The sequence below is a fragment of the Wolffia australiana genome, chromosome 9 (genome assembly GCF_029677425.1).
Source record: "Wolffia australiana isolate 7733 chromosome 9, ASM2967742v1".
NCBI lineage: Eukaryota > Viridiplantae > Streptophyta > Magnoliopsida > Alismatales > Araceae > Wolffia > Wolffia australiana.
Window position 1 is genome coordinate 7,405,921 of NC_135843.1, and position 11,251 is coordinate 7,417,171.

Sequence of the window (11,251 nt, forward strand, 5' to 3'; positions counted from 1 at the left end):
CCCTTGTGCTCTTAATATAATTCTAAAAAATTTATAAGATTTTAGTTGATGTTTATCTCTAAAACTATATATTATTTATATTATTAAATAAGCCTAGGATAGATTGTATATATAAAATTTAACTATTTTCTTATTGTTAATTCTGTTAAATCCCAAAAAATCCTAAAACATAATTTTGAGTTATGAGCTTATTTCTTTTATTTCTAAGCTTAGAACAAATTTGAAGTTGAATTACTGCTTCCCTGTGGACCAACACCTTACTTTATGATATGTATGAAGCATTGAGTGCAGAATCCGTATAAGATAATTTTCTTGAGTTTAAATCAAAATAATTGAATGAAATCTTAAGTTTGGACTTATCGGAGAGGAATATGGATATAGAAAAAAGAGACTGGAAAGCAATATAGATCAAGATAGAGATAGTGTTGAAGAAGATAAAATTGATAGAACTTTGTTACCTAGAAAAAGAAGGGATACATGCCCTTATATAGGGCTGAGAGAGAGAGTATTAGAGATTTATCAATGTGGGATTAAGAGAGGGAACCCTTAGTGGGCTAAGGTCTAGTGGACCTAATAGGCCACGCCACCTATTTCCCAACAGATAGGACTAGAAAGTGAACCAAAGGTAGCAGTAGCAAGAGGTATGATTATTGATCATTTAATTAATCTTCAAACAACAACTGTTCCAGCTCTGCACCAAATTCATCCTCAGGTACTGTAGCAGCTTGGTCAAGGCCAGTCGTACGTAAAAACTCTTCTCTGGCTGCATCCCATTCCTCCACAAGCTCTTCCATCTTTGCGCCCACCTCGTCTCCTCTCTCAGCTATTATCCTTGCCTCCCCCAACTTCACCGTCTTTGATGCCTCTGTGGATATAGATTCACAAATAGAAGAACATATGTACAGAGAGATGCAAATGAGAAGGTGATATGGATTTAAGGAGAGATGCAAACAAACCTTAATGGATAGAGATAACTGTTGATGGGCAGTTAAAAGATTAAATAAATGAGGATATAAAAACAATGAAAAAGAGAGAGAGAGGGGGGGGGGAGGCGGAGATCAAGCAGAAACAACATGAGAGAAGAAAATGGGAGAGATGGAACTCATTTCGAAGAGCAATAGACATCAAATCATTGATATACATTGATGGGAATGGTAACAAGATAGAGAAATGCATAAAGAGGGAGAGAGTGCGCATACGGGCAGATGCAATTCATCTGATGAGAGACACAGAAAAACTCAAGGGTAGACTTTTGATTGGGCATATTGAGAGAGGTAAAGACCCCTAGACTGAGAATGAGGAAGAGAGAAAGCATGTGGCCTGATGGCAGTCACCAGATGAGAGAGACAGAAAAATATGTGGGTATAAATAGATCTGGATACCTAGAGTGAGAAAGTGACCATAAAACGGTACAGGTAACAACAGCAAGTAACATACAGAGACTCCTAGATAGACATAGATAGGTATGAGTGGATAATGAGCAAGAGACACAGATAGAGTGAAAAGAAAAGATATGGACAAATGGCAGGCTTAGTAAGAGACATAAAGGGGATTGGTGGATAGAGGGAGAGAGATATAAGCGGGCATGAAAGAGGTAAAGTGAAAGAGAGCAAACAAAGAGAGACATAATTATTCTACGGTAATCATTGGACAAGAGAGATGACAGCATTCATGGGCAGGCATAATGGGGATCGGTGGGTGAATAGAAAGATACACAGACACATTTAGAGAGAGAAAGCACCTGATTAGATATTAGTCATTAAAAAGCAAGATGGGACGAATGGATAGGGAGAAAAAAATTCAGGACACAGATTGATAGAGAAAAAGAACATAGTCATAGAGTTAGAGCGAGAAAGTACCAGCCATGGCAAGTTGTTTTGCATTGAGATAGTCACTGGACATCCTCTTCACCTGATTCAATTCTAGTTCCTGACCCTGAAAGAGAAAATTCTATCTGACTGTATTCATAAATCATACTTGGTCTAGAATATCACACTCACCAGATTCATACGAAGATAATCCTCTATCTGACTACAAGCCAGCAGCCTTCAAAATTTCCACGTCAATAATAAAGGAAAATTCACCCAAAATGAGAGAAAGAAGAGAAATAAAAAATTATAGAGAGAGAGAAGAGGACACACTTGTCATATGCAGTTTCAAGAAGCCGGTTCTGGAGTTTCTTCACTTCATCAACTCTCTGTTTTAAAGAGTCACTGTGGACAGCATCGACAGATCCAAACAAGAAGGATTGCCTCTCCATCATCCTGTTGACCAAAGCTGACACTAATTCCAACCCTTCTTTCTTTGAGTCAAGAACAAGTTGTCTCAGACGCTTCAGTTCCGCTGTCAATATTATGGTGAAAAGAAGAAAGCCGATAATAATTACTTTTTGCCCAATAATTAAAAAGATATTTATGTGTACTACTCTGTGACTGAGATGTTTCAGCTCCACTGTTAATTTATGCCCGAAAATTAGAAAAAACATTAATAATACAACTTGTTTCTCAGATGCTTCAGCTCTGCTGTAAATTTCATAATAAAAAAAACATTTTCAAAATAAAATCTATGAATTTATGCCAAGTAACTGACAAAATACAATTACTTATACTATCCAGTATGTCGTAGGTTCTTCACATCCGCTGTTAATTTTATGGTGCAAATAAAACTTGCAGATAATGAATTTTTTGCCGAATAATTGAAAATTTTGAAAAATGTTACTCTTTTTATTGATTCATGAATGGATGAAGGAAAATAAATGATAAACGTCTACTAAGGACTTATCAATCGAAGAAGAGGAAAGCCCAAGTTCAAGATGCCACACATGCAGATCAAACCACATGTGTGGGAGTTTGTAATAAGGCGGGAAAAGCATTTCGACGAAAGAAGCATCGAGGGGTATAAATAAGAAATATGGGCGAGAAGATGGGCATGAAGATTCAAATCTGAGAAGTTGCTCTCAGGAGAACCTCCCGGAGCTTGGTCGTCGTCCGATCCGGCCGACGTCGCTACCTCTACTTGACGACTTGGCCACAACCAGATCCGGCCATCTCTCATTCTTTCTCTCTGCGGATATTTCACAAGTTCTTCTTATCCTTCTCTACGTTTTTGAATTGTGTTTCTTATCCCCGCGAGACTTGAGTTTATTTTGGTGTTCTTGTTGGATCTTGGAAAATCAACGTTCACTGCGCAGATATTAATGAAAATAGCAGTGCTATATTCTTAGACCTACAATATCCTAACAATTTTGGTATCAGAGCCATTCGATTCTTGGAACAAATGGCAGATCTAGAAGAGAAATTGGAGGCTCTAGCCAGCAAGGTTGAAGCAAACCAGAGTAGAGTTACAAATGTACTTGATCATATCATGCAGGAGGTGGCAATTATGAATGCTCAACTTAAAAACAAGGCACCAGTGATCGGGAATTCCAACACCTATGCCGAAACTCCTGCACCACCTCCTGAGAGGAGGATAGACTTTGATTGCCGATACAAGAGGGGTGATCTGCCAGTATTTAGCAGGTATCAACCTGAAGCTTGGTTGAAATGTGTGGAAAGATTTTTTCGTCTTCATCCAATGGCCGAACATGACAAGCTTCACCTTATAGCACTGCACTTAGATGACTCTGCTTTGACCTGGTTTATTCATAAAGAATAGAACTTTGGCATGTTGACATGGTTAGATTTCAAAAGTCATTTGGAAGGAAGATATGATTTAGCTGTACGTGTACTACATAAACAGCTCTTCGAGATTCGACAGACAAAATCAGTGGGAGAATATCGTACTGAATTTGAAGCTATTATCATACAATTACCTATTGTGGCTCCTGAGATCAAAGAAAGCGCATATCTCAGGGGATTAAGACCAGAAATCAGCACAGAAGTACTCCGTTATAGACCTTATGGTCTGAAGAAAATTACGGATTTATCTCTGAGAGCTGAGATGGATCTAGGAGTCCTATGTAGAGCCTCGAAAACAACTCCTCCATATGCGGAAATTCAGCAGGAATCCATGGCACTACCTAAATCAGTAGCTGCAGTTCCGGCAAGATCAATACTGGGTCCGCAAACCAATTCATGCCAGGAAACACTAATTCTTTTCAATCATCAGCTAATGCTCCAGTCAATCACAAAAATACGCAATATGATAGGTTCAGTCGAAGAAGAAACTTGAGAATTACGGACTCTGAATATCAACAGAGGAAAGACAAGGGTCTCTGCTATTACTGCAATGATAAATTTGCACCAGGACACAGATGCAGAAAGAATTTGAACCTTATCCTGGTTAGAGAGGGTGATGTAGGTACATGGCCACAATGATCCTATGGAGGAAGAGGATCTCATGCAAACGGACGAGGAACCCATCACTGAAGGCGCTTTATTCCTAGCCAGAGTTAATTTGAGACAGGCTCAAAGACAAGCAGCTAGGGGAGCACTCAAACTTCGGGGATCCATCAGAGGTTCCAATGTAGTAATATTGATTGATGGAGGTGCCACTCATAATTTTATAAACCCAGCAATCCTGAACTCTTTGGAAATACCTATTATAGCAGGACAGCGTTTTGATGTCTTGCTAGGGGATGGTTATCTAAGAACATCTCAAGGTATCTGCCTCAACGTCCATCTATATATGCAAGGTATGGATATCGTCCAAGATTTAATTCCTCTATCTCTGGGCAGATTTGATGTGGTGCTGGGAGTCCAATGGCTAAAAACACTAGACTGGTTCTACTCTAACTACAATTTACTCATTCTCAAAGTGCTATGGAAGGATCGAATCTATGTGAAACAATCGGATCCTGAATTCAGACCCTACGGTGACACAGCTAATCTGCCTCCACAAGACATACTCAAGAGCAAAAAACAATTCCGAAGGCTTCATGATATATGCAACCCAAACAGGGCTCTGGTACCTACTTTTCAACTCTCTTCTATGAATTTGGATTACGATTCTTTATATCCATTGGTTTTCGAATCAAATATGACACTACCTCCAAAACAAGAAATTGATCATCGGATACATTTGTTACCTGGATCCAGACCTGTTCACTTGAGACCATATCGATATTCCTTTTTGCATAAGAACGAAATTGAGACCCTGATTCAGGAAATGCTGGAAGCCCAGATCATCAGACCATCTACCAGTCCATTTTCCAGCCCAGCGTTATTGATTAAGAAAAAAGACGGGGGATGGAGGATCTGCAGTGACTACAGAGCACTCAACAAAATTACAGTACCAAAAAGATTTCCAATTCCCATTGTTGAAGAATTATTAGAGGAATCGAATGGAACTACTATCTTCACAAAGTTAGACCTAAAGTCGGGGTATTATCAGATACGGATGTGTGAAGAAGATATTCATAAAACGGCTTTCAAAACTCACGAAGGTCATTACGAGTTTTTAGTCATGCCTTTTGGTCTATCAACTGCTCCAGCCACATTCCAGGGGCTGATGAATTCTATATTCCGACCCTATCTGAGAAAATTTGTTCTTGTCTTTTTTGATGACATCCTGGTATACAGTAAATCCCTTGAGGAACATGAGTCTCATCTCAAGCTAGTGCTGGAATTACTACAAGATCATCAGTTGCGTGTCAATATAAAAAAGTGTGAGATTCACAAGGACAGGATAGAATTTTTGGGTCATTGGGTTTCTGCAAAAGGGATATCTACCGATGCTGGGAAAGGAGAAGCTGTCCAGAGATGGCCTATTCCTACAAATTTGAAGCAGCTAAGGGGTTTTCTTGGGCTGACAAATTATTATAGAAGATTTGTATGTCATTACTCTTGCATAGCTTTACCATTGACAATGTTACTCAAGAAGAATGCTTTCCGGTGGACTCCAGATTCTGAAAAGGCATTTCTATCTTTAAAGGAAACCCTGGCTACTACACCTACATTAAGCCTTCCAGACTTTTCAAAGCCCTTTACAGTTGAAACGGATGCCTCGGGTTATGGAGTGGGAGCAGTATTACTCCAGGAGGCACATCCAATAGCTTATTTCAGCAAGGCGTTATCCACCCGAGCTCGAGAAAAATCTACTTATGAGAGTTAATTAATGGCAGTGGTGTGGGCAGTAAATAAGTGGAAGCATTATCTCCTCTTCAACAAATTGTCTATTCTGAGAGATCATGCATCACTCAATTTTTTAAATGACCAGCAAGGGATACCGCAACCCTATCACAAGTGGGTCTCCAAACTTTTGGAATATAATTTTGAAATCAAATACAAAACTGGCAAAAGCAATACGGTAGCAGATGCCATGTCACGTTCTATGGAAAATATGTCCATTCAGAGTATCACCCTGACACATTGGTTGGACAGAAATCAGTTGGAAGGGAAATTTCTCGAGACCCATTACTCACCAAAATCAAGAACTCAGTAGTGGAAAATGATGGGAAACATCCTGGGTTTGCAATCCACCAAAACCTGCTGTTTTATAAAACGAAATTGGTACTTCCGAGCACATCCTCATTGATTCATAAAGTCTTGCACGAATTGCATGACGCAAAGGTATACCAGCGTATATCTCAACAATTTTATTGGAGGGGGATGAAAATGAGAATCAAGAGTTACGTCTCTGCCTGCCATATCTGCCAGACACACAAATCTTCAACCTTGAGTCCTGCTGGATTACTAAATCCTCTGCCAATTCCGGATAACATATGGGAAGACATCTCTCTAGACTTTATCGAAGGCTTACCCCATTCTCAGGGTTTCAACTCAATTCTGTTAGTGGTTGATAGATTGAGTAAGTATGGACATTTTATTCCTATTAAACATCCCTTCTCAGCTTATGATATAGCTCTGGTGTTCACAAAGGAGATTGTCAGATTACATGGGGTACCGAGATCAATTGTATCAGATTGTGGTAGTGTTTTCACCTGTGGATTTCGGAAAGAACTACACCAACTCCAAGGTACCACGCTACGATTACGTTCATCATACCACCCTGAAACTGATGGGCAAACTGAAGTGACCAACAAAACTCTTGAATGTTACCTGAGATTTTTTCTTCAGAACACCCCAAACAGTGGGTGAAATGGTTACCATGGGCAGAGTACAGTTACAATACCTCCTTCCATTCCACTATCAAGATGACACCCTTTAAGGCGGTGTATGGGAGAGATCCACCTCAACTTTTGAGATATGGGCGCCCAGCTACTCCACTAGATTCGCTGGATGAATTGTTGCAAGAAAGAGACCGCACCTTGACCATACTTAAAACTCACTTGGCTACAGCACAGCAAAATATGAAGTTACAATCAGATAAACACCGGCGTGATGTTAGTTTTGAAGTTGGTGACTCAGTGTACTTAAGAATCCGACCGTACCATATGAAATCTCTCGCAAAGAAGCTGTGTGAAAAATTGTCTCCTCGATCTTACGGACCTTACAAGATTCTTCAGAAGTTGGGAACAGTGGCCTATAAATTGGAACTACCCAAGCATTACAGATTGCATCCAGTTTTTCATGTTTCTAAACTTAAGAAGGCTATTGGGGATAATGCTGCTAACATTGATATTCCTACTAACTTGTCTGATTCACTGGAATGGCAGGTCTACCCAGATTGCATCCTCTCTTATCGCTTTAATAGAGACGGCATGCAGGTGCTGGTGAAATGGATGAACTTGCCGAACTATGATGCGACGTGGGAAGATGTCAACACTATCCCAAGACAATTCCCAAGCTTCTCAATTGGAGACCAATTGGCCTTCAGGGGGAAAGTAATGATAAACGTCTACTAAGGACTTATCAATCGAAGAAGAGGAAAGCCCAAGTTCAAGATGCCACATGTGTGGATTAAACCACACGTGTGGGAGTTTGTAATAAGGCAGGAAAAGCATCTCCACGAAAGAAGCATCGAGGGGTATAAATAAGAAGGAAGGGCGAGAAGACGGGCATGAAGATTCAAATCTGAGAAGTTCTGGCCACCAGATCTGTCCATCTCTCTCTCTCTCTCTGCGGATATTTCACAAGTTCTTCTTATCCTTCTCTACGTTCTTGAATTGTGTTTCTTATCCCCGCGAGACTTGAGTTTATTTCGGTGTTCTTGTTGGATATTGGAAAATCAACGTTCACTGCGCAGATATTAATGAAAATAGCAGTGCTATATTGTTAGACCTACAGTATCCTAACAATAAACTAGTTGGAAAAAACTAACGAATCAAGCTGTATACCGAGAGAAATATATATTTTGAAGGATGGCTTGAAAGGTTGGACCTCATGGAGAGAATAGAGGCAGTACAATCCTCCAAGTCTTCTGGACAATGTCCCACTCTTTGACATGGTTCCTGCAGACCCCCTGCCGTATCAATAATTTAATTTAGACACTGTAACTATATAAATTATACCCACAAGAAACGCATTGAATGGAGCCTTCCAAAAAATATGAAAAATTAATCCTAATTTTTTGTGCGTCTTTCCGCCAAAATTTTCCAATCGCAGCTTGATCCTGAATATTATTCTTCCTTACGGTATTTTTTTAAAACAACCCTTGATTTGAGCAGCCAGAAATTACACCACAGTCTTAATTCAGACTAAATCAAGAATAAAAAGTATACATAACAGACGGTTGTCAACTTTTAATAAAATAAAAGTTTGATTTCTTCATAAACTCTCCAATTTTCAAGAAATAGATCATCTCTGACAAAACCCGTTGACATATAGGGGTCAGCAAGAGGACAACATGATGTCGATCAATTGAAAGAGTTAATCCATGCATCCGGTCTGATCATGATCAGATTGATCGTATGGATCGGGATCAATCAATGGGATCAAGATCTGATCAACTGGATCGAGATTGGACTGGAAAGTTTGTGCTTTGATCGATCATTGGTCTTAGAAGAAATGCAACTTATCCCAACTCCTAAAATGAATAGGGGTCATCAATCATTTCTGATTGGATTGAGTGTTTTGATTAATCGACTGGCCCTGATCATGATTGGATCGATACAACCTGACCAATCAGATCTACTGGCTCGATCTGATAGAGAAGAAGATACAATTGATATTTGAATCCGAGAAAACCTCGGTTTCAGGCTGAGAAATTGAGAAGAAAACAGCAGATAAAATCTTTATCAAAATTCTCATAGAAAATCAAGGAACCAAACGAAATTAAAGAAAGAGAAGTGACCTATGCAGTGGGAATAGAGACACTGCATGAAGACACCCGAGTTGTGCATCGCTGGCCGGCCTTCAAAAACGTATGAGAACTTCCTGGACAGCCACACCTTCTTGAAGGCTGAGAACAAGAGCGACCCGCACTGGAAATAAACCCAATTTTCTTCTGTAATTTTGACGACAATTTTATCAAAAATGAACTTTTCAAGAGAGAAAATCAAAGGATATACGGTGCTGACCAACTCAAATTCATCCAGCAGTTCCTCAATGTCTTTCTCAAATGCCGTAACGTCCACCCGGCCCGTCATCAAACCCTATCACGAAGATGACATTTTAACGAAGATCAATTCGAATGATCTCATACTTATTTTTAGAAAAAAAGATGATCAAGAGACTAAAACGTTGAGATTTACCGAGCCCTTATCGCCGTTATCCCCATGATTCCGCATTCTTCCTGCTGCCGCAGAAACACAGCAGTAAAATCGACGCCTCCTTCGGCCGAAACCGAACCTAGAATCGCTGTCAACTGCTTCGTCGTGCTCGATCAATTTCTCAATGATGGGGAATTCATTTTTTTGTTCCAGAATTTCATTTACTGAGAAGAATGATGATGATTTCGCGGAGAAAAGATCGACAGGAATCTGAAATTGATGGAAATTTGGAAAATAAGATGAGCATATGTCACTCAGAGTAGTTCCAAAATCTCTGAATAACAACTGTAACAATAAATAGGGTTTGACAGTTCCCGGCACACCCGTGTTTTTAGCAAGTACCTAAACCTTACCAAGTCTCGGCCCGTGTCTCCGTTTAGGGTTTAGGCCCGTGTCTCGGTTTAGGGTTTAGGCCCGTGTCTCGGTTCGATCTGGTTCAGGTCTAGTCTTGTCCAAGTCTCGGCCCGATCCCCATATAGTCCCCATCAAGATGTTGATTAGTCAACGTCAAAGAAGAAAGCTCGAAAATAAATTGGCTTGAGATTCTCCTACAATGAAGAAAGTATTGCAAAGTAATCTGTAAAGTCCAACTTGGAAGATGAAAAATAATAATAATAAATGATGAAGAAAAAGAAGATTAAAAGAAGAAGGAATATAATACTAAAAATGACTGACCCATGGTCCCAGTTTGGTCCAATTTGACCAGTCTATGGTCCAAAATGTCAACCTTAAGGAGTAATTGACCGTAATAAACAAAGAATTTGTTAATGTAGATTTACAGGATTCATATTTTTTTGCTCTCTGATATCTTTCTTGAGATTACTGGAATTAGATGTGTCTAGCGAGCCAATCGGAAATCATGTCTCGTTCATTGTTCATGAATACGATGCATTAATTACAGTGCATGTGTTATGCACGATAATGAAGTCCAAGAACATATGATCCAACTTAGTAAATTATGATGAGATCATAATATCACTAATATTTAAGCATATGTTCTAGATATTACTACTCGTTTGAAACTCGAGAAGAACATCAAAGTATTTAGACAAAATAGCACTATCTACTATCACCCATATGATAAGTATGTACAATCTCATAGCTATGAATGTGGAGACATTAATGATAGATAATGTATGCTCTTTAGGCAAAGAGTTCATTGAATTGATCCATATAGATTCATGGATGGTATTGTACCAAAGTAGTTGATTTATGTCATAGATGTGTAAGTGGTCATTAGACCTAAGACGTAGAAGACATATTGTGTACTAATAGTCATACTTTGGCAATGGCCTACGATTTCCTAAGCATGGAAGTTTAACCAGTGGTCCTTTGGTTTCAAAAATAAATTTGCAAAGATGATTGAGTAGTCAAGACAAGATCGTGCGGCCTTAGTATAAGAGGAGACAGATCAAGAATGACAATGCGATGAAGTCATTGGCCAGTGTAGTAAAATATTAAAGTAGTTCTCCGATGAATTCCAAAACACATCAGTACCAACTTAGATGAGTTATTTGGGTTTGACAAATGAATACACCTAAGTCATCTTAGAAGCATCAAGCAGATGAGGGACTATACATACAATGTAATCAATGTCAGACAAGTTCCATGTGTAAGTCTATAAACACTCTTTTTTTATCTTCTAGAGCACCAAGTGTAACTTGGCACCCCATGGAATGGAGACTCAACCTATTGATTGAC

The 11,251-nt window shown here is 39.2% G+C and overlaps 1 protein-coding gene across 2 annotated transcripts; it reads right to left on the minus strand.

Moving 5' to 3' along the window:
• Positions 1-425: 425 nt before the first annotated feature.
• Positions 426-9,897, minus strand: LOC144707784 (Small nuclear RNA activating complex (SNAPc), subunit SNAP43 protein). Of its 2 annotated transcripts, none has more exons than XM_078581028.1 (8): positions 9,533-9,897; positions 9,359-9,433; positions 9,133-9,262; positions 8,177-8,290; positions 2,142-2,343; positions 2,001-2,046; positions 1,860-1,935; positions 426-865 (listed from the first exon to the last, which is right to left on the minus strand). In XM_078581028.1, the coding sequence occupies exons 1-8, from the start codon at positions 9,566-9,568 to the stop codon at positions 663-665; spliced, it is 882 nt and encodes a 293-aa protein (XP_078437154.1). In that variant the 5' UTR covers positions 9,569-9,897; the 3' UTR covers positions 426-662. The 2 variants fall into 2 exon arrangements, with proteins under 2 accessions (XP_078437154.1, XP_078437155.1); XM_078581029.1 differs by having other exon boundaries at positions 2,142-2,264; positions 8,220-8,301.
• Positions 9,898-11,251: the final 1,354 nt, after the last annotated feature.